The 23,079-nt window shown below is 50.4% G+C and overlaps 1 protein-coding gene across 20 annotated transcripts in view; it reads left to right on the top strand.

Moving 5' to 3' along the window:
* PTPRS (protein tyrosine phosphatase receptor type S) overlaps positions 1-23,079 on the top strand; it is a 162,751-nt gene that overhangs the window by 49,856 nt on the left and 89,816 nt on the right. For all 20 annotated transcript variants that reach the window (XM_074851670.1, XM_074851671.1, XM_074851683.1 and 17 more), the window contains one exon: positions 13,135-13,302. In XM_074851670.1, the coding sequence (XP_074707771.1) occupies positions 13,215-13,302 (88 nt within the window). In that variant the 5' untranslated portion in view covers positions 13,135-13,214. The remainder of the gene's footprint in view (positions 1-13,134; positions 13,303-23,079) is intronic.

Raw genomic sequence — 23,079 nt, 5'->3', positions numbered from 1 at the left:
ATTAATGTTTGAGGAATTGCAGATCTTCATTAGGAGAACAATTAGATTAACGAGAGAACCCGAGCTGAGGCTGTAGTGGGAAAGGGTTGGGGGGAGGCTTTAAAAACAAAATAAAATCCCGCCCTGGCACCCTGCCTTGCTGCTCCAGAGACGTGCCGATGCTCTTGGAGGTGCTCCGAGAGGAGACCAGTCCTTTCTGCCCTAACGCACTTGCAGGGGTGGGGGGATCATTATGGAGAGGAAAGGAGCAATCTACGATCCTCATAAATATTTAAGGCAGCCCAGCACCCATCATTTGGCCGTGGCACCGGGTTTTTAGCAGAGAGAGCATTGGGCGAAGGCTGCTCAGGGCTTAGCAAGGTCCTGGGCTTCCATCGTTACAAGCTTTAATTGGTGTCCTTGTTGCTGGAAACACTGACCCCTCCAAGGCAAGAGCTGCCCTGGCCACAAGATATTGCCTTTAGGGTCTGGGCTTTAATTCAGGCCAACAAATGGGCCTGAAGTTGAGGGATTTAAGATGCTTCTTAGTACTTCTTTTTTCAGCAGGAGGTATTTGGGGTTCCCCCCCCCCCCCCCCCTTATTTTCTTCCCCGTGGGCTGCCCCCATGCCAGGTCTGTCCATGCACCGGCAGTGGGTTTGCCCTCGCAGCACGTGGCCACAGTAAGGTGCTGCACAACGGGCTGATGAGCAGGATGCAGCAGCAATTCGCTCAGGATAAATGAACCGTTTAGAGAGGTTGTAAAATCATAGAAAGTAATGACAGAAGGGAGGTTGGAAGGTCAATTAGTCCCTCTTGCTGGCCCAAGGCAGCGTCGCACGTTTGGAAGTTGTTTGAGGCAGATGCATGCCTGGCCACCTTAAAAACCTGCAGTGATGGTGTTCAGCAGCCCTGCTGCCGGCTCAGCCCCACGCAGCCTCTCCCACAATGTCCTCCCCTTGGGAAATGCTCCATGTCACCCCTCTGGACTGTCCACACCAACCCCACTTCTGGTGAAAGGGATAGGATGGGGGATTCTCATCTCCTCTTGGTTTAGGGAATTTAAGGACAAGAAAGTCTGTTTTCCAGCAAGGTAGAACCCCTGAGTGGTGCAGACAGCTCTGAGCTGGGATGGGGGAGGCTGTGGGTCAGCTCCCAAAAGCAGAGAGTAGGTGGGCTCGGGGGGGTTATAAAACCCGAGTGTGTTGAGAGGGGGCTCAGCTCTGTTTCACCCATCTCTGCTCCCCTTGTGCAGGGAGAAAGCAGAAAGTTTTGCTTTTCAGGGGACGGCAGATTTCTCCCTTCAGTAATTGATGGGGACAAAAAAGTTGCATTTCCCAGGGACTCCAGATGGTGCAGCAAGGATAAAAGCATTTTCTGCAATATGGTGGCTTCTGCGTGTCCGAAGGAGAGATTTGTTGTTGGACCCGTTCCTGTTTGGCTCAGTGCCTCCGAAGATGGACAAGTCATTACCGAGCGCTCACGCTGGCTGGGCGGGCAGAGGGGTCGTGGGCTCTGGGAAGCTTCCTGCAACCGCACACATCCAGAGTGAAAGAATCTGCTTTTATGAGGCAGTGCTCTTCCTTGCCCTGCTGAAAATGGAGGACAAAAAGCATCCTTCTCCCTGGCCAGGCTTAGCCCGTCGCATGCTGATGGTCTTCACCTGCCGAGTAAATACTATCGCATGTTTAATTCATTGCCCACTTCTTACGGGGGGGGGGGGTGTGTGTGTGCATATGTGCTGTTCAGCATTACAAAAACATTGTCGTGGATACTCAGCCAGCCTACTCTGAAAAATCTCTTTGCCTGATCTTTGTGATGATTGACTGGTAACAAAGACACCTAGATGATCTCACCAGCTTGTCAAAAAACCCCTTATGTTGGTTTAAAGTAAAATATAAAATGACGTGCTTGTCATGTGGAGTCTTTTTGAATCCTGGGTAATGGGTAGGTTCTCCCAGGGTCCTCTCGCGAGCTCCTTTCCTACAGCCTGCTGTAGGAGGGATATTATCAATCTCTGAATGCCTATAAATGTTTTAAGCTGCCTCTGATGCTTCCCTGGTGTGGACAGGCTGTGTATGGGTTGCTTTATCTTAACCAATGAAATGCAGCTACCTCTGGGGTGGGATGTCTGTTAGCCCGGCAGGACCGCGCTGCTACAGCTGCTCAGAGCAGAAAGGGAGGAAAATCATATTTAATAGAAGTAAGCCAGCAGGGTGAGATCAGGCTGTCAGGCAGGAGCTGGAGTATCGCGAGGATGATGTTACTCCCTGTTTCTGCTTATTTAGCAGCCTTTTAATTTTGCATCTCCTATGGAAGATGAAAATTGCAGCAAAGCCCTGCCTGGCCAAGCTGCTCAGCTCAGAAGCGTTCCTGGCTTGCACCACTCGGGCATTGCTGCCCACTGGGGTGTTTTGTGGGGCTTCGTTCAGTGCATTAAGGTAACTCCTGGAGGCACCAGCTAGAGCTGGGGCTCTCTACAGGGTTGTAACAGGAGCCAGAGTCTTCCCTAGACAGACAGACCAGAATTAAATCAAAGGGAAAGCAAGCACGGAGCGTGGTTGCGGCTTCCTAGCCCTGTTGCTGACCTTGAGCACTGCAGCCTAAGACTGTCCAGTCTACTCTGGTGTCTGCTGGTCTGCAGGGCTCTACCAGCCCAAGCAGTGACCTAGCATCCTCCCAGCTTAGCTCTTAAATTCAGATGAGATCATGGCAGCGAGTGATGGATGAGTTTTTTTTAGTTTCTCTCCTTCTTTCTTAATCTCCCCTGACTGGTGGGTCTGAGACGCAGGATTCCTGCCAGAGCAAGGAAAGGGATTTGCTCATCTTCTGTCTTGCAAGCTCAAAACCAAATCCTCTTTATGGAGTTTAACCCCCGGTGTTGGCTGGCAGGGCTGGAGCGCCTGGCAAGGACATGGTGGGGGGAGAGATACTGAAGGAAAAGGCAGGTTGAGCTGGAGAGAGGTGAGGACCAGAAGCAGCATTGCTGTGCCCGCAGAGCCCAAGGGGTGCACTCTGCCTTTGTGTTGGTCTTGATTGCGACATGCTTGATCCTGGCATGGAAAAAACATGTATGGAGGCATCAATGGGCTGGTGGTTGTGGGAGCCATGTTGCCCTGTGTGCTGGCCAGCGGTGGGTCCTTGTGGCAGCGTGGAGGGTCACCAGTGCACAGAGCTTGGGTGAACGTCCTCCCATGCCGGGCTCCTGAGCAGGCTGCCGCAAAACCCAGGGAGGACAGCACTTACTGGTGACTTTGATAAGCTTTACTTGCTGGTCACTAATCAGCAAGATGCAAGCCGTGGCAGCAAAGCCAGCTCAACGGTACGGACAAAGACAGACAAGCCTCTCTATCTGCCTTACTGCGGCTCAGGATCCCCGTCCTCGCTGCTGGGGGATTTGCTGGGACGGTGGTGCTGTGCGGAGCGCAGAGCAGCCAGACTCACCCTTCTGTTTCCACCGCCGCTTCAAACCCTTCCTGACTGAAGCACAACTCTACCTTTTTCATGGGGTATGAGGAAACAAAACAGGTCATCAGCTGCGCTGTTGCCACAATGATTTTCATTTACAAATAGTAATTAGGCTAAACTTTGTGTGTTTGCTTCGCTACTTTTCCTTCCTCTCATTTGCGTTTTGCTGATAAGCGGAGTGCGTGTAGGTGGCTCTGTCCTTCCACAGGGACGGCAGCACTGCCCTGTCATCTCCCAGCCTGGCTACCCGGGGATGCGCAGACAAGAGTGGCCATGTCATGTACAGGCCATAGAAGGAAATGTATTTCTTTCCTAAGAAATGCATTTTTGTTTCTCAAAGCTTTTGGCTTGCATGTACGTGGGCTTGAGCTGTTCCAGCCTCTGGGGTTTAACTGCCTCTTTCAGACTGAGAAAGCAAGGGCAGTCCCTCTCTATATCTTGGCCATGGGGGACTCTAAAAATGATAATCAGGGGCTTAAGTTTTCCTCTGTCTTAGTGTAAATCCAGACCAACTTCATGTCACACAATGGGAGCCTCTCTGGGTTCAGTGGGGTGTGAGAGAGCAGGGTCCTTGCCTGGGTCTGTAGTGATTAGCTGAAATTCTCCGGAGTGTTGTGTTTGGGGAGAGTTTTGGTTTTTGGTTTTGAGCTGAGGGGGGAGGTGTGTGTGTGGTTTGGGGATTTCGGGGGTTATTTCTATCTTAGCTCATATCATTGGGGATTGTGTCTACCTGGGGAAAAAAAGGAGTCATGCAAAATGTGGATGAAGCTGGGGGTGTTGGTGCTCCCCTCCCTGGGGCGATGCTGGTGGCAGGGGGGTGCCTGCACTGCGTGGTGAGCTCTCGGAGCACCCATAGGGTCCTGCCATCACCCTCCTGGGTGCTCGGTGTCGGGTTCACAAAGAGCTCCGAGGAGCCTGGGCGCTGAAGAGGATAACAAATGGAGGCAATCGATCAGCAGGTGTCTGTAATGAGAAGGTCGTTCTTGTGAGCGGGCTGGTGACATCCTACACAGGTCCAGCACTGTGAGCTGGAACTGGTAAAGTACCCCCATGTGCCTAATTAACTTTTCTTTAACTTTCTTTTTTCCTTTTGATTTTTCATCTCTTTTTTGTCTTCTGCTTGGACTGAAGGCTGGGGAAAAATGCTTTGCTTGGACACAAACTCATAGCAGCAGTAGGTGGGCAGGTTGCATCACTCGGCCACATCCTGCCCCAGAGTGATGGACCACTGCGGGGCAGAGAGTGACCCCCCATGCCATGGGGCTGGGAACCCACCGGTTGTCCCCAGGGGAGGGTTTGCACAAGACTCTTCAGCAACAGCCACCTATCTTGTGAGAAAGCAGCTTAAGTTGCCCTCAGAGGGCAGCAGAAAACTCTGTAGGGGCTGGAGGAAGGCCAGACAGGTTTCTATCAGCGGCTGAGCTGCCGTCAGCGAGGAGCAGCGTTGTCAGCCCCAGGAACGGGGTTTGACCCCCCTGCTTGCACCGGGGTTTTGGGGTGAAGAGGGAGACCATCACTCCCTCCTGCAGCTAACGGCAAAGGGGAGTCCCTGTGCAAACTTGGCGGAGGGGGTAAGCGGTTTGAAAGGTGAAGGAGGTTGCGAAACACGGCAGCATCCAAGTTGGTATATGGTGTGAGGGGAGCAGTGAGGCAAAGCTGGAGGGACTAGCCTGCTCGGAGGGACAGGTGCCACCTGGATGGGCTCTTCCCTGTACAGGTCATCTTCATGCCATGCTGCAAGTCAGAAAAGCACTGGTTCCTCATTGTTCAGTGTTTTTCTCATGTGTTCTTCGTTCAGTACACACAGATCTGAGTCCAAGCAGTCTTTCCTTCCCAGGAAGGTGGAGCACTGATCTGAACCTTCATTTGATCTGGGGTGGAAAAACGCTGCTTCTTAGCTTGGACTCCAGACATGAGAAAAGCTGTTGCATTTTTGCTGGTGGTGGGCTGTTGTTTGCTTGGGCTCTTTGTTGAGTTTTTTTTCTTTTTTCCTCTCTGTTTGAGTGGTACTTCATATCTCTGACTTGGAAAAGGTCCGATGATGATTATGACTGCGTTGCCCAGGTCGGGGAAGGGGTGACTGTGACAGGGAGAGGTGTTAGTGCTCCTGCCAGTGCAAGAATTTTGGAGCAAGGACTTGTGTAACGGGACACAGACCTGCATGTTGCTAGTGACCAACATGACTGTAAAAGATATCAAGTCTCTTGCAAGGGACAGTGTGTATAGGAAGGAACTGCAGCCTGGTGCATTTGCTGTAGATCAGAAGTGGGCATATATTCCTTTTCTTCAAACTTGGTCAGGAATCCTTACCTGCTGAAAACATTAGGCTAAAGAAAGAAAGGATTTGGGTATTTTTTACAACCATATATCATCTTAGTTGGCAGTGTGCCAGTGTCCCAAAGGCCAGACTGGTTTGGTGCTGGGTGTGTGCCCCTTTGCTGCCCTCTGTTTCCCCACCAGTCTTGAGCACGTTGCAGTAACCCAGCGTCACCCGTCTGCCCGGCTCCCAGGCTTGGGGTGCGGGTGCTTTGGGAGGGGGATGTTGGTGATTTTGTCTTTAGCATTATTTTCTCGCAGAAGATCATGTTTATTCCCCTTGCGGAGGCTGGCTGGTGCGCTGTGCTGAGGATGCTGTGAGATGAGGCTGACGGACGATTATTTACCCAGCGCTGTCGGCGTGCGCGTGGCGAGCACGGAGACGAGATGCAGTCTGTGCCCCAAGGAGCTCCCAGTCTGTCAGGCAGCTAAGCTGGGGCTAATGATGAATGACTTCCTAAATAAATAAATAAAGCTCAGAGGCCTGAAAAAAGAAACACAAAGTATTACCCTGAACCACAAGGAAATGTAGTTGTTGACGATCGCTGATGCTGTCAGGCGCTCAGCGGAGATCTGCGATGGTTTGTTGGTAAATGCTGAAGGATGGTCTGTGTTTGCATGTGAGCGAGGGGAAGGGGATGGGGCAGAGGGGAACGTGGTCCTGGGTCAGATTCTTCCCTGCCTGGCGCCTTTGTTCATCCCGGAGGAGGGCGCAGCTCCTGCCCTGCCTGCACAGAGGCAGAGGAGAAGCCACGTCTTCAGCCCAGCTCCGTGCTGGGCCCAGGAGGATGCTCCCGGGATTTCCGGTCGCTCCAGCGTTGCCTCCCCCTCGCTGGCGATGCCTCAGGGCTGCCACCAGCACAGACTTTTTGCTCTGCCTTCACTGCAGCAGGGGTGGTCCTTCAGGGTCCCCCCTGCTCTGCAGCTGCAGCACCCCATAGCATGTGTGGGCTTGGGCTTAACGGGGCTGCAGCCCGGCCAGAGGAGCTGTGCTTCCTCCTCCTCCTCCTCATTCTCTCGCTGCTGGTTGCCTCTGGCTGCCGCGATGTCCCCTCTGCCCCTGTCCGTGCTGCGCTGCACCTGCTGAACACTTCCCGGCCACCGCAGATACATCACTGCTTGTCAGAGCTGTCACTGCGGGGAACATGGTGGGGGGAAATTAATTTCTCCTGACGATTCAGAGCTCTCCTGTCTCATTTCTCCTGCAGTGACCATGGCTTAACCCTCACCGTGCCATCGTGCCCCCAGGCAGGGAGTAGCATCTCTTGCAACACACACGCTGCTGCGCCCCAAAATGCCCCTCGTGCCTATTGCTCGGGGATGGTGCTGGGCACTTTGCACGCACGGGAGGACCGGAAATGCCACAGGAAGAAAAAAAAAATAACGTGTGTGTGTACGCGTGCAAACACAGCGAGAGACAGTATGACTTCATGCTCAGAGCCCTGTCTTAGTGTGCAGTTTCTTCTGGTTTCCCACATTGTAAAAAGGGATAATAATGTCATATTAAAGCACTTGGAGATCTGGGGATGAAAAGCAGCATATAGGACCAAGACAGTCCTGATCAAAGCTCTTTTTTCTCCATCTGTGTTTGTTTCCCCATGGAAGATAATACTCTGCCTCTTTCTTGTAAATATTTTTTTTAAGATCTAAGTAACTCCCTGATAAACAGTCATACTTAGCTCTGAAGGATCTCTACTGGCAGCTCTAATTGTGTTGCCAAGACCATGGCCTGTGTTTTGAAGTGGGTTGGGGAGTTGCGTTTGACCACAGAGACGAACTGTGTCCGGCAGCTTCAGAGGGGAAGGGGCTGACTTGGAAATAATTCGACACCTCATTTTTTGGCTAGTATCATGTGTCTTTTGAGATCAGTCCTTTCTGCACAGCCCTTGAAGCTGGGCACCTAAAGCTACCAGTTAGTCTTGAGATGAGCTTTGGTGGTGGATGGGGGTTGTATTTGTTTTATTAAGGTGTGTTGAAGCGCTGTGGGGAAGGTGGGTCCTGAGGGAGATGGGAGCACGGCAGCCCCATGTGTCTGGTCCTCTGAGCAGCAACAGGCTCCCAGGTCTCTGGGGTGTCTTTGCTGAGATGAAGCAGCCCAGAGGCAAAGTCATTTTGGGGGCTTTGCTGGCCTGGTGAGCGTGATTCAGCAGGCGCAGGGAGGTCTGCAGAGCATCCCTGGTGTGGGGGAAGGATGTGCATGGTTCTGACACTGGGTCTCGCTAGGACTTTTAACATTTTGCTTTTGTGGCTGGCAGGTTTGTTTTGGTTTTTCTCTCCCCTGAGCTAACCCTGTGAGCAGCAGCAAGGCTGTTGTGTGCCAACCCGGCTCTCTGGGTGAGCTTCCTTTGGGGCTCTCCTGCCTAACCAAGATTTGAGGTCAGGTGGCTGCTTTTCGAGCAGAGGCATCAGCAGCATCTCCCGCTCTGCCCCGGCCCTGGCTTTCAAGCGCCTGATAGGGAACTACAGCGGCTGCAGCTTCTCCCCCACTATTAAATAGGGCTTGGCCGGTCAGCATGTTAGTGACTGGGGAGGGGGAATGAGTGTCAGAAGCACATACTTTGAAGCTCATGTCTTCATGTGCTGTTTCCCCAGGAAAAGAGGCTAATACTTGGCAGCAAAGCAACCTGAGTGTGGAGGCACAGGCCACGTGGGCTGTCGCATTGCACATTGGCATCTCCTCGCTCCCCAGCACCCACAGGGAGGGTCCCACAGTTGGAGGGGTCCTGGGCCAGGTCTAAGCAGGCAGCTGCCCACATCGCACGAGCCACCAGCTCTGGCATCCCCGTCCCAGCCCTGGTGGGGTTGGGTTTGCTGAGGGCAGGGTGTTAGATAGGAGCAAGATAGATGTGGGGTGGCAAATTTAAATTTCATCTCTCCCCTCCCCAGGGGAGGTGACAAATGAGCTAGTGGTTGTGCTAAAAGCTTTTCTTTCTTTCTTTAAAGAGGTTGCTGGGAGGAAATGAAGTGACCCACTGACCTTTGTTAATACACAGCACAAACTAAGGCAGTGCTGCTGGAAGGAAAAGAGACCTCAGTGCAGCCCTCTGCCTGCAAGGTGTTTGCTTCGATTGATATGTCTAATGGGAGTAATTCTCCCGCAGCAGCTACTGAAAATGAAGATGTTTAATCATCGGCTAGATCTGTGTGGAACTTTTTGCAGAGAATTTCTTTAAAATCGCCCTTCTCCTTTCCGTATGTAGGTGAAACAGAAGAGAAGTCCAAATTCTTTTTTGAGGAATTTTTTCGAGTTGTTATGTTCTAGTGAATCTGAAATGAAGGCCTGATCCCTCCCTCCTGGATTTTTCTTTAAATGCAGAGCAAACGTTTTGATCATTGGCTCCATGGGGCCTGAGAAAAAGCAACATGTGGCAAAATACCTGCGTAGCTCTGACCCATCCCAATGTCTCTAACTGTGCAGATGCTTGTTTTTAGCAGCCTTTCCCACAGGTTCCCCCTTTAAGCAGAGGCGACCAAGCTAGCCAGACTGGTCTGAGATAAAGCCCCCTCCCTCCTATATCCCCTCAGATACCCAAAGTAGCTTAAGGGAGTTAGGTGTCCAGCACCCTCTGAAATGGGAGTTGCTGGGAGGAAAATCTTCAAAAGCATCTTAGCGGCTTAGGTTAAGTCCCTTTGACTCTCAATGGAACTTAAGCTCTTAAGAAATGTAGGTGCTTCTGAGCATTTTACCCTTTGTGCCTAACACCCTTGGGTCCCCAGAGATCCCTAGCTCAGTGCTGGCTGGAGGAGCCACAGTGGGAAGCTGCTTCTTGCAAACACTTCTCAGTTTTATTATTTTTAATAATGGTCTTCACGATCATGTGCTCAGCGCTTACAAGATGCACACAAGTCCAGACTTAGAGATCAGGCAGTGCAGAAGAATGAATGCCTTACAGGAGCTCTTTTACTGTAAGAATTAATCTTATTCCTGAAATGTGACCGTATCTAGCACAAATCTGACCCCACTGGGGGCCATGGCTTCACTTAATTGCATTCTTTAGCAAGGATTGAGGTCTATTAGGTGGTTTGCTTGTGTTGCAGGAGATCCTGTGCCAGAGAATTTAGTGAGGGTTTGCAGGTCCGTGGAGCAGCGCAGGAAAACTGCCATTATGTTTACTTGTGTGGTGCCAGGAGCTTGGCTGGGTGCTCGGCAGACAGGCAGGAGTGATGCAAACCTGCTTTGAAGAGCATAGACAAGGTAAGCTGTGCCCATGCAGAGGAGGGGAGAGGATGGGGGATGAAACCCTTGTGATTTGAGCATTCATCAAAGCAATTCCCGCTTGAATTCAGCACCATCGGGAGGGCAGGAGAGCCTTGTTGCACGGTAGCTGGGTTTCCAAATGGTGCGTGTTCTGCATTGTAGGCAGGAATTGTGCAGTGGATAAGACTCTGTTTCCAGTCTCCCTATTGCCAGGGTGCTGCCAAGAAAGGAGAGCAAGCTCCTGTCCCAGTCTCTCCTTTATATTCTCAGGGGAACCAGGTGGGGGCACATCTTGTTGTCCTGCAAATCCCCTGTCCAGGGGGAGACGGCCAGTGACGTACCTGCTCTGAAGGATGAGTTGCTGGATTAAAGTTGACATGTCCTAATATCTCTGCCAGCACTTTCTGTCTCCGTCAAGGGCTCGGAAAGCACATTAGCATCGGAGCGGAAGTGTCACCCTCTGGCATCTCCTTCTCTAATCTTGGAGCTGTTGCTGTATCCCTTTTAGCAGACCTTCTCTATCGGAGCCCATTAGATGGCATGAAAAGCCACACCAGAAGTGGGACAAGACCTCCCCTATCGGAGCCCATTAAATGGCATGAAAAGCCCTGCTAGACGTGGGAGAGTGGAGCTGCCAGGCTCCTCTCTTTAGAGGAGGTGGAACATTTCCCTGACGTGCCTGCCTTCAACTCCATCGCTGGGGGGACTTTGGGGATATGCTGCGTGGGGCAGCGCAGCCTCTGGGCTGCTCTGAGCTGTGGAAGGTCACTGGTGCCACATTTGCAGAGCAGACAAGGCTCAAGGAGATGTGTTGTGGCATTTACTGGGACTGCGGGGGGGTATTGCTCTGATAAAGAAAAACAAGAGTTTCTGAAATGCTGGCTGAGCTAGCCCTGGGGGTTTTTTTAATATAGAGAACTAAAATGGTTGGGAGGATGCTTGCACTCGCCGACTCCTGCCCACTCCCCCTCCAGCCTCGCTGGTGGGAACGAGGAGCTGCATGACTGAAGCAGGGAGAAGGGAGAGGCAGCGAACAGCAACTCGGTTCCATTTGTTGTGCTGGCATTGATACCACATCCCCAGTTTAATTAACAGTTACCGTCACAGCTATTCATAATGTTCCCGGTCTCTGCTTGCCTCTGACAACAAAAGAAACCCCAACGCGTTGTTTTGCGCCCTGGAACCCTGCGAACCCCGCGTTAAGTCTGGCTGGAGTCTCTGTGTGTTTCTCTTAAGTGCGTCTAGAACAAACATTTGAAGAGATTCCCAGTGGTTTAATCCAGATTTTTTTCTCTTTTTTGTGAGAGTATCGGTATTTATGCTTGGTTTTTGCCAGCCAGCACTGAAGCATGACGGATCTAGACTAGCACAGAGCACACAGCAGAGGTTTTCTAATCCTCAAAGTGCAAGTCCAAAGCTTCTCTCTGAAAAGTTGCTCTTTAGGGCCAAGTACATATGGGGACTTCTTGTTTATCCTGGCTTTCCTTTAATTCTGTACAGTTCAGCCTTGGAGAGTTAATGGGACAGAAAAAGATTAAAATGCCCCTTAACACTGCCTGTCCCGATGGTCTCATACCCTGATGATGCGTATCAGAAAGCTTAAGCAACCTCACTATCCCCTTAGTCCTTTTAAAGCCTTTGATCACTGTACAATATCTCCTACCTGGCTTTTCTCCAAAAGTGTTAAACCCCGGGTTTGATTTTTAATTGGGGTAACTGATAGCGGGAAGGAATCTGTACAGATCTGAGCGTATCCTTCACACAACTCTGGCCTATTATTCTGGTGCTCAGAATCTGTCTGATGGAGGAACCTCTTAGCTGCCGACCCGACGAGGAGGTGGTGGCTGCAGTTTTCACTCTTATTTTCAGCCCTTCTGGGGCAAAGCTCGCCTCTGTCACTGAAGGAAGCATTTACCGGTGTTGACACACAGGACTGCGGTAGTTGCTAAGAATACAACTCCCTTAATGCCATTCCAGCTTTGCAAAGGGATCAGGATAAAGCCGTAAGCAGGCAGCTCCGTTTGGAGCCAGGAGTTGTCTCCATGGAAATGTGCCGACAGGGCAAGGGGAGCAGGCTGGTGCTGAGCTTGCTCTCCCCTGGAGCAGCTGTGTAATACGCTGGTGCTGTCCTGCAGCCACGGTCTGCCACGTCCAGGGCAGAAGTGGTCAGGAGAAAATCTCTCCTGCGTCCTTCGGAGGTTGTGTTTGCTCGCTGTGCGTTTTGGTCTGTCAGGATCAACCGTGGTACCCCCTGCCTCAGGTTTCTAGTTTTGTGTTAGCTCAGTAATTCGGTTCCTCTGTGTGCTGCAGGTGGGGAAACTGAGGCACCAAGCAGGGTAGGGCCTCTCAGACATGCAGAATAGCTGCTGTAGTCCCAGCCGTAGTAAGCAGCCTGGGAGACTCGCCAGCGTGCGTTTGCCTTGCAAGAGGGGCTCTGGACACCTACACTGATTCCAGGGCTGAGGTTCAGGCTTGCCGTGTTGGGGTGAGTGCTGCGCTACACAGAGCCTGCCTGGGAGGAAAGAAGTCCCTCCCCCAACTGCACGGATCCTCAGCAAACAAAAGGGGACACAGGGGAAACATCTCCTGCTTCATCTTCCCTCGAGGGACTTTTTTTCTTCCTCTGTGGGTTTTTCATGTGTGAGGTTTCAGTTTTTCTTTGCCCGCCCTGTATTTTTGTGGAAAAACAGCCCTTTAAGAGGGTCCCAGGGCCCTGTCGGGTCAGATCCCTTCACACCTCATTGCTCGGGTGCTGCTCGGCCAGCGCTGCCTTCCTCCCGTGTTGGGGAGGGGAGAGAAGCCAACGGGCATTAAACTTTAAACACGGGCTCTGCGCAGTTGGTGCCTCCCGATTACACTTCTCTTTCTTGTGCCGTTCCCTCCCTTTGTGTGAGCGCGTGCACGGAAATTCGCCATTACCTGCTGAGGCAGGGAGGCTGGAGCAGGCTGGCCTCGTGCCCCCACCAGCCCTCTTGGCGATGGAGCTGGCTGCGTCCTCCATGGCATCAAGGCCAAGGGCTGCCTGGCCTCCCCGCAGGGACCGTGCACAGCAATCACTTTCTCAGGACCCCGCTGCCTCTCCGGGCTCTATTTGGCTGCCCCCTCCCTCTGCGACGTCGGCTGCCCTCCTTCCTCTCTCTAAGTGCTCTCCCCTTCGCCTCTGTGCATCCGCAGGTGCTGACAACGCTGGGGAGAATCTGTGAGTCCTGCTGACCCAGAGCCTTCCCGGCTGGGGCTGAAGGCCATTGCAGAGGATGAGGATCCTTCCCAGCCCTGGGATGTCTTCGCTGGTCTCCCTCGTGAACCTCCTCTCCGTGCTGCTGATAGGCTGCATAGCTGAAAGTAAGTGACTCTGCTGTTCCCCTGCTCTTTTTTTTCACCCATGCTTCACCTTCCCTGGAGAAGGACGGCAGGAGCAGGCTTTAATGCTTAGAGCCAGCAAAGTATCCCCCTCTCCTTTTTAGTGTTAAAAGTGCTCAGTACCTGATCATGTGTCTTAGTTTTCCAACATCTTTAGCTTTCCACCAGTGCCTCCTGTTGTTCCCAGTCCTGTCTTAGAGGGACATAGACCAGCCAGGTTCTCGCAGCCTGCTTTGAATCTCAGATTGCCCCTAAGACTGCCAAAAAGCTGGAGAGAAGGGGAGGGAACTGCCTGACAGCTCTTGCTGGAGCCTTCCTCCCCCTTCTCCCAGCCCCATCTCCACCCAGCTCGCCCATATTGTCCTCTCCTGCTCTTGCTTTTCAGGCATCTGTCAGACACTAGTGACCGTTGTCATGTTACTTGCTGGGGCTGGATTCAAAACAGCATCTGAAGAAAGAGTATTATGTTTCTCCTTCCCCTGAGTGAACCGGTTTCAGTTTAACACAGTTTTTATCTTTGCTGCCTTTCAATTCGTGCTTTAAAAAATGAAAAGGGGAAGAAGAAAAAAAAAGTGAAAATCTTCAGCAGCTTGAATGTAATGTTCCTTCGACATGAAGGCTGATCACTTGGGATCAGTGGGGAATAGACTCTTCCAAGCTCATTGAATTATGACTTTTTTTTTTTCCTCCCCAGCAAAGCTGCTTGAAACTGGTGAGAGGGCTGCTCTGGTCAGCGTAGCCCTTGACAGCTTTTAACGTAATCGCTTCGTTATCAGGGTTTATTAAGATGACGCGGTCACCAGGGATTGAACGGATCCTCAGCCTTTTGTTGCTGGGAGATTTTTTTTGAACAGTGCTTTCTCTCTTCTCTGCAGTAGGCAATGGGGATATATTTGCCCTTGCCTCAGTCCTGAGTTTTGTTTGGTTCATGCTTAGCCCCTCTTTGCAGGGAGAAACGTTCATGTGCAGAAAGATAATGTTTCCTTTTGTTCTTTTTCATTTAATAAGCCCAGGAAGTGAGCTGGGCTCCGGGAGTTTCACTGCAGGGCCACTGTTTTGGTGTGTAGCTGTGGGTCAGTCTGTACCTCAGATGATGCTGCTGATGTTCATAAAGATATACCCAAGCCTCAGTCTGAGCTGCCTGTCTTCAGCAGGAGCAGTGCGGTGTTTGGCAGCAAGGAGCCTGGCACGGGCCTTTTGCTCAAGTATTTACCCAGGGTCCTACTTGGATGTTGCAGCCCACACTCTTGTGGGCTCTTTATGAGCACCCAGGGTGGATGGTTGAAGCCAGCTGCTGTGTTCCCCCTGGGCTCAGGGTGGCCTTGTTGGCTTGTGGAAGTGGGCACTGGTGGGAGGTAGGCCGCTACCTGTACTGGCTCCTGCAAAAGCAGGAGACTGCAAGCAGAAATCTCCATTCCTGGCTCTTTGTGCAGTAGAGTCAGGAGGGGAGGGGGTGCTTAAAGTGGAAAACCCAGTGTCAGGGCCCCAGGGTCCCATTCTTGCCACTGGTTTGCTGTAACACTCCTGGCCACATCCCTTTGTCCTCTTGTTTTCAAAGCAGGCAATGCAGCTTTGCAGGTGCAAATGGACAGTTCGTGTGTGTGCAGGTGCCTCTCTGTATGAGTAGAGCCCTGATTCATCTGCTGTGATGTCTGAGTGCCTGTGAAAACTGGGGTCCTGTTTTCTGTTGTACACCAAGCCCTGTGTGCTCACCACCAGGAGTGGGCACTCTGCAGAGTCAAGGCTTCTCAGAATCATGGCTGTGCGTCTTTAGTTTTTCTGTGGTTTTGGTTTTCCTGGAAAGGAAAGAGCATCTTGTCTGCCCCTGACTTCTGTGGGGCAAGATTTGCTCAGAGATTCCAGCAGAGCTGGGAGATCCCACATGCTGTCTTGATTGCTACGAAGCACTTCTGGTAGAAATGTGCCCTCAGGAAGGGCTGATGCTTATCAGACACAGAAGGCACCAACTGTGTGGCCCAAGGCCTGCTGAAATCTGTCACTGCTCAGCAGACACCTTGCTGCTAGCAGCCAAGTTTCTCTCTCCTGGAGTTCTGCAGTGTCCTTGGATCTGGAACTGTGAGGTTTTGTGCTTTTCTTCCTCTTGCTGCTCACAGATGTACATACGGGAACTTTGCGTGTTGCAGGACTCGGTGTCTGAGGCGAGGCTGCTCTTACCTGCGTGATGTGCAGATGAAGTTGGACCAGGCGTTGTCTCCTCTCCCAACCGGTAGAGCATGTCAGCATCTCCCTGACCTGTCTGCCCTTGGGGATGCTCCCTGTTACCCACCAGTTGTTTGAACTGCTCTGTGGCTGTTGCTGTCTGCCTGGTGATGACAAGTTGATCACTCCTGGTTTTGGAGGGGCTGCTGAATTCTGCCTGGAGAGGCCTGGCCTGTGCCAGCCCAGACAGCAGCATCCGAGCTGGTCTGCAGTGCTTCCCACTGAGGCATGCAAACAGCAAACAGCTTTGTCTGTCACAACTGCAGAGACTGTGTGAGGAGCTGTCACTCTGTTCTGACAATGTCCTCTCCCATCAGATGGCCCTGGGCTCTGTCACACTGCCTCTCGCGTAATCCCTTGGCCGGCTTCCATTTGGCTGGTGCTTGCCACAACGCTGACCCGATTTCCTGCCCTAATTCACCAGGGGGGCTGCCAAGGCCTTGCAGCCCCCGGAGCGAGCGATGCAGGGCAGTGCTGGGGTGCTGTCCCTGCCGCGGTGGGAAGCCCGCATCGCAGGTGGGAAACCGCTGGGACGCTGGCTCTGGGAGGCCACCACCCTCCCAGCTTCGCAGGGGCATGGCTCCCCTTGCAGCAAAGCGTGGGGCTGAAAGCTTGAACTTGCCTCCTCTTCCAGTGCAGCGCTGGAGGAGCTGCGGCCTCTGCAATCAAAGGACCATTAAAATACTTCCCTTGTTTCCTAGGCTAATTGATCTCAGTCAGTGATTTAAATCTTTCTGTGGCAGGAACATTCTATTTAAAGGAAACTGCTATTTAAATTAAAAAACCAAAGCACCACACTGCTTTCTGCCTGCTGTTCTTCCTTGTGAAGCTGAAGAGGATAATAATTGAAAGGTACGAAGCAGACCTGTTTCTTCTCTTTTTCTTCAGTTGCATATGGACACTTCCTTTGTTTCTTCTGTTTGGTCAAGGGCGGCCACAGAACTGGAAATTGCTAACTCCATGATTATTTTCAGTGGCCTCTCATTAAATGGAATGTATTATCATTTTGTTAAGGATTCAGCTGGTTGTACGAGTAACATTAATCGGCATTACTGCAGTGAGTTAGGGGAGGCCTTCCCCAAGAGCTGCGTCCTGGTGTGCTGCACAGCCGAAGAGGCAGGTCTCATGCCCCTTAGAGCTGATAGAAAACCAGACAGCACACACAGATGAGGTCTGGATATGGGTCCGGGGAGGGGAATAGTTTCCCAAATTGCTGACGTACCTGGGCACAGAACCAAGCCTTGCTGTTTCCCGGTCATGCACCCAGCCCGAGTCATAAAATCTCTGCAGTGAGAACCTTAAACCATCTCATTTTGTGCGTACGCAAAGTCGGTCTCGTCTCGCTGGCTGTAGCTGGACAGGATGTTTTCCTGCCCGCAGAGTGCAGCTGCATTTGGCTGGGGCATAGGGCAGTGGTCAGGTACTCCTGCCCTCCTGCACTACCCGAAGGAATAATGTGCCCACTTTAAGTGCTCCTCAGTTGCAGATAAAAAGCCACTTACTGTATAGAAATGTGGTAATTTTTATAACTGAAATCAGCATGCTCGCTGTTTTCAAGTGGATTTTTCCCATTGATTAAACCTTTGCGTTTTACAATAGCGCTTTGCTAATTGGTACTTTGCATACACAGAAGGCTGGTGTGTGGCTCTCTCCGCCCCGGCAGAGATTTAATAGCAGATGCAGTAGTGAGCATTACTTATTACTTAGGTTTCCTTCCTTTTATAAATCACGTTATAGAACGCTTACTAGCACACTCTGAAGTATTACCATAAATAATTAAATCTAAATTGCAATTGACAAAATAAAAGAATAAAGCCCCTTTTATGATGCATTACCCTGGCTTTCTTCCCTTTTAATTGCCCTTGCTCCATCGTTAATTTGCAGAACACAGTAATTCATGCCGGGCACACGTGTGCGGGGGGCTCTCGCGCTCCGTGAGCTGCAGTGCATCCGTGGAGGCTGGCAGCAGATGGCAGCAAGGGTTGCACCGCGCGTGCGGGGCTTGTGGAGAGGATGGAAGACGTGTGCGGTGGGTTGGGAGAGGAGCTCGTGCAGGTCTATGTTCGGGCTGACAAAGTGGCGCCGTGTTTTGGGAGCTGGCGCAGTTAAAAAAGGTGTGTGGAACGTGCGTGCTCCGTGCGATGAGATGTAGGAGCTGGTGGCTGGCTGCGTGGCTTGTCTCGCTGAGATCCAGATCACAGCGGCTTACAGATGTATCTGACTCCTCTGAATGGTCCCTCCCGTGCTCTCATCCCCAGAGGATTAGCCTCTGCAGCAGAGCTCGCAGCTTTTAGCTCTGGAGGTCCGAGCTTTGATCAGTTGTTGGCCAAGACAGCAGTTGTCAGATAAGATGGTAGTAAAAATCGAGGGGGCTCCATCTTAGGACTTGATAGACGTGTTGAGGTGACATCAGGTGGGAGTGAATCTTTCTCCACTGTGGGAGAAAGCTGCTCCATATATTTATTTCTCAGTGGTTGAGACTGATTTGTGACAACGCAGCAGCGCTGTCCCAAGAGAAGGAAGATGTTGAGATGTGGCGAGGCTGAATTGCCCCACGAGCAGTTCGGGTACGTGACCGCGTACCTGCTGGGGGATGAGGAGCTGGGGAGATGCCGCAGAAAGGCTTTTTCCCCTCGGTGTGTGTGGGGGCTGGGGGGGCAGCAGAAGTTAAGGCGGGGACATAGAGGAGGTTGTGTAGTCGGTTCGTAGGTGATAATTTCTACTTGGTGTTGCACATTGTTCCTTCAGGGAGTAGAGTCCAACAGTGTGCAAGAGGAGGCAGCATCTGAATTGTGTCCTCCCAGAGGCAGAGATCCCTGCTTGCCTCCCCCGGCTCGCTTGCTGCCTGCGTTCGCCGTGCACCAGTTGCCTCCGTAGGCAAGGAGACACCTCGCTGTCCTTGTTTCTGAATTGCCCTTTCCTTTGCTGCCTTCTCTGTCTGCCAGCTGCAATCCAGCCTGCGGTTGCTGAGGGTTCTGGACTAGTTGTTGTCCCACTCAAGGACACCGAATTAAGCTTCAGTGTCACCTTGTTTAAGTGCCTGATTAAATTAAACCTTGCCTGCCTGGATTGAGTGACGTATCTCCATTTTTTTTTTCCTTTTTTGGTCTTTCTTTTTTTTTAGATAACTCAAATTGGAAAGTTTGTGTCTTCTATAGGACCCGGAGAAGAAATAAATCATCTTTTGAAAGAGCTTCCTTGGGGGTGGGGGGGCTGTCACCTCCCAGGTCTCAGCTGTGCCCCACACTGTGAATGCTTATTAGATTAATCTCTGCTGAGGAGCACCTGGGGACAGCAGCAGCCACGGGTGTTTGGGACCCAGTCATGGGTGTCTCCTGGTGAAGGATCTTTTCCCAACCAGAGCTCCTTGCTGCTCAGCTTCATTAGATGGCTAAGTTAGGGGAAAAGAGCATCTGTTTGTTGTGTAAACAAGGGGCTTGTGTGAAAATGTCATCTACACAGTATTTGTGATAGAGAAAATGTATGTCTTCACCATACCTGGATGCCAAAACTGGAGCTTCTACTCTGTGTCGGGCTTTACTGAGAAGCCAGTACTTACTTCGTTGTGACTTTCCCCTTGGGTGTCCTTTTCACTCAGACGGTTCTTGCATATGCTGCCAGGAAGGACAGAATCTTTCTGGTGTCTCACCGAGACTCTGGGTCACATCAGCTTTTCCTCTGCTTGGCAAAGTCTCTGTGGTTGTGTCTTTTCAAGACCAACTAGATACAAATCTCCTGGGTCACTAAAGGGAATCTGTGAGGGTATTCCCACCCTTCTTGTGGCCTGGCAAGCCCAGTATTATTCTTAGAAGGCAAGCAGAGTGTTTTTCAAGGACGCCGACCAGAGGAATGTCGTTCTTCAGCGTGCGTGGGATGGAATCTGGGCTCCAATTGGCCTGTGAGACACAATCTCCGAAGAACAGTTTATTTACTCTGTGCCACTCTTCCCCTCCAGTCAAGGATGTTCTCTTGCAACATAATTGGTCCCAGTTCCCACCTTAGAAAGCTGTGATGTTCCTGCACTGCAGCTGCCTTTAATTTTCTTGGATTGTTAAAGTTCATGAAAATAGTCACGTTTTATGCTATCTGCTGCATGTGGTGGAGCTAACCATCGTATGGGCTGTGGGCTGGGCACTGGAACAGGAGTCGGGACCACCCTTGCTCTGTGACTGCACCTTCTCAACCCTCCTCTTCCCTCTTTTTGCTTGTCCAGATTTGCTTTTTTGAGCAAAGGCTTCTCTCGCCATGTTGTTGTCTGGTGTAATTAATCTTGGTTTGGGGTTCTCATACTGCAAACGCTAAATAGTCATGTTACAGTTTGGCAGAGGAGCCGCCTCTTCAGTCCAAGGGCACAGCAGATACCAGCGTGACTATGGAAGAGATCACAGCTAACCTAGACCTGCAGACTGCCAGGAGAGAGCATTATAAATACATTTTGGATGTCTACTGCTAAGACTTTGAAAGGGGATATTGCAATGGATGATTAAACAGTTGACATGAAGGAGTATGGATTGACCTGTTTTCATGGTATCATTGCATAGAGAGTTTTTAGCATGTCCCATCTTGCTTGTTGCAGACATGAAACATTGCTGTTTCATACGAGCTTGCTTAAAACCAATGCCGCTAGTTTCATCTGTAATGCAGAGAATCATTTTTGTTTCCTTTTGAGGCCAAGACGAAAAGCAAAGCTTTAAAAAAGAAAAAAATAAATAGAAGGAGCTGCAACTGGTTTAGCATTCTGCAAAGTTTCTCTGAGTCCTCCATACCTTTAATTGACTCAGGAGCATAAAATTGAGAAGGGGAGAGAGTGAGAGAGCGTGCGGAGTGGCGCGAGCGATTTGAATAATTTATTGTCCTTTGAAGTTGCAAGAGAAATTTCAGCTGCCTTGGGGAGTAATTTCTCCCCATTCTGAAAGGGTTTCTCCTTATTTTAAACTCATTCAGAGGATGATAGTTTTGCATTTTCTGCATAATTAATGAGCATAACTTCCCCCCACTCTCACACAACCTCAAAAGAGTGGTGGGGTGATGAAACTTGGTGGTTTTTTTAATTAATAAAATCAAATTAATTTGACTATGTCCTCTTCCTCCCTTACCTCCGTTAGAACTCGTGGATTTATTCATAAATTAGTCTGAGCATGCTGTTAAGAGTGCCAACACTTACAGATCTTTAGCCTGGACATTGATTTGTTTGAATGAATTTCTAAAAAGCTGGTGTCGGGTTTTTTTCAGTTCAGCTATTAAAGATCACCTTGAGACTGGCTCTCATGTGATCACCCAGTGAGCCAGGAAGATCCTTCAGCTCTCGTTTGTCTATCTGTGTAGGTAGGATCTGTTTGGCTTTGAGGCCTTTTTGTGTGTGTGGTTATTTTTTTCCTTTATGAATGCTATGGTACTCTCCTTTCCTTATAAGATCTGCTAATTGTGGTTGATTCCCGTAGCTGCCACTTGAGGGACTGTCTTCACCCAAACGGGGAAAGCATCTTCTGCCCTGGTGCCTGGAGGGGCTGCATTGCAGCCTTCTGATAAGAAGCCATCCCTTGCATCTCTTGGCAGAAACCAGTCCTCTTAGAGAAAGAAAAAAAAAAAAAAAAAAAAAAAAAAGTTCACCTTCCTCCATCAGTTTCTGACAGAAGAATTTAAGGGGTCCTTGCTGTTTTCCATCTTTCCATTTCTCTCTTGCTCATGGGTTGCACTGTTTTTCTGGCTCACTGAATCTCTGGTTATCCCAAAGCTGAATTTGTTAGGTTCCCACTGCTGTCAGTTCTCAGCACTGTTGTTGGATTCTCCTTTTTTGACTTCTTTTCTGTTGATGTGCCCACTACAAATCTGAATGATGAGTATTGTGGTTCAGAGACAAAAATTGTAATGACTCATGTGGTAGGAGTCGAAGTTCATGATTGTTAAAGGTTGTGTTCATCCATTAGTCATGGCTTTATTAGGTTTTGGTTTCTTGTTTTCAAGATCTCCCATCTTGAGCTCGCTTGACATCTCAGTCCCAATACTGATAAGCACTGCATGCTCACAGTATGCTGTTAAGACCCAGGGTAAGGTGTTTCAAGCTTCTACACCCAGAATCTCCTTTTGTTCCATGGAAAATGTGGGCTGAAGTCTCTTACCAGAGGTTGGATAGGAATGATGTAACAAGCTTTTGAAAATACCCAAAATTCTGTGCCGTAGGAATTGTACCTTGCCCTTTTCCTGTAGACCAGGAGACTTCCTCTCTTGCCTGAAAGAAGGAAGCAGACAACAGCTAGTAAGTGGAAGTAATACAGCTTTTATTTACAGGAGTAAAAGAGCAGAGTTTTATCAGGTGATATTTTATTTATCTGTTGTGCCTTTCATCCCCAAATGATCCCTACGTGCGTGTATGACCTAGCTAATCTTGATTGGGATCATTCATCTGCTGTAGTGCTGCAGCCCCTTCTGAGGTGGCAATGCAAGGCAGGGGACCTCACTGTGCGTTTACCTTTTGCAAAAGTCTTTGTCATATCACTAAACCAAGAATCAGGACTGATCTCCCTGATCGCATCCTTGGGGCTTCTAGCACTGTGCTTTCTCTGAAAGACCATGAGATGCAGAAGCTTGTAGCAGTTTGTTTTCCCCATTGCTGCTGACTCTGCTGTCACTTTTCAGTGGCTCAGGACCTTTGCTGGGCTGTATTAAGATGGCATGGCCCCCCGGGAGTTGGGATCCTTGTTCATTCAGCTTTTTCTTCTTTCAGGCTTGTCCCATAGGAGGTGGTTTTTCATGTTCTGATATCCCCCATAGACTCTGATTCTTTAGTGGCTCAAACAGAGCAGCAGAAGTTGAGTAAAGAGCCAAGTCATTTTTAGCTGTGTCTCTTCTAGGTAGGGGGTGAATCGAGCTTCTCCAGGATGCCAGTATCGATGAGTAGAAGCTGTCCTAGCAACATGGCAAGGGGAGGGAGAGCTCCCTGCCTTAAGTTTCTGATGCAAACAATCTGGGATTGCTATCATGACATTGATGGACAAGGGGCCCTCATTAAATTGCCAGGATAGCTCCTTGAGTTTCTTGCTCTTGCTCTGCTCTGGGTTATTATGGCTTGTTATAGGACTTGTGGACAAATACGGAATGAGATGTTGTTACAGTTGATTGAAAGCACTTGTGTACCCCCAGGGTCCTGGCCTGCCACGTTGCTGAGGCTGCATGTGCTCCTGTGCTTGCTGGCCCTTCAGCAGCTGATCCCGGGGCTGCCATCTTACATGACAGCGTTGCTTGTCTGCCTCAGCTCTTGCTGGTCACAAGGAGCAACTTTCTTCCTGGTATTGTGTTGTAGTGCCAGAAGGTGAATGAGAATCCTGGCCAGAGGACCATCTGTATTACCGCCTCCTTGCTCCTTTGCCCCCCAGTTTGATTTGTACTGGGGAGGGAGGGTGGAACTGCCCTGTGCTGGGTGCACAGAAAGAGCAGTGGTTAGTACACCTGAAGCACTCTCCATAGGAATTGGTAAGAGAAGGGAGGTAGGGAAACTGAGGCACGTGGAGAGGGGCCACAGAATGCGTTGAAAAGCAAACA

Source organism: Strix uralensis, chromosome 27 (genome assembly GCF_047716275.1).
Source record: "Strix uralensis isolate ZFMK-TIS-50842 chromosome 27, bStrUra1, whole genome shotgun sequence".
NCBI classification, from domain to species: domain Eukaryota; kingdom Metazoa; phylum Chordata; class Aves; order Strigiformes; family Strigidae; genus Strix; species Strix uralensis.
The sequence above is the reverse complement of the archived record's forward strand: the minus strand, read 5'-3'. Positions and strand labels throughout refer to the sequence as shown.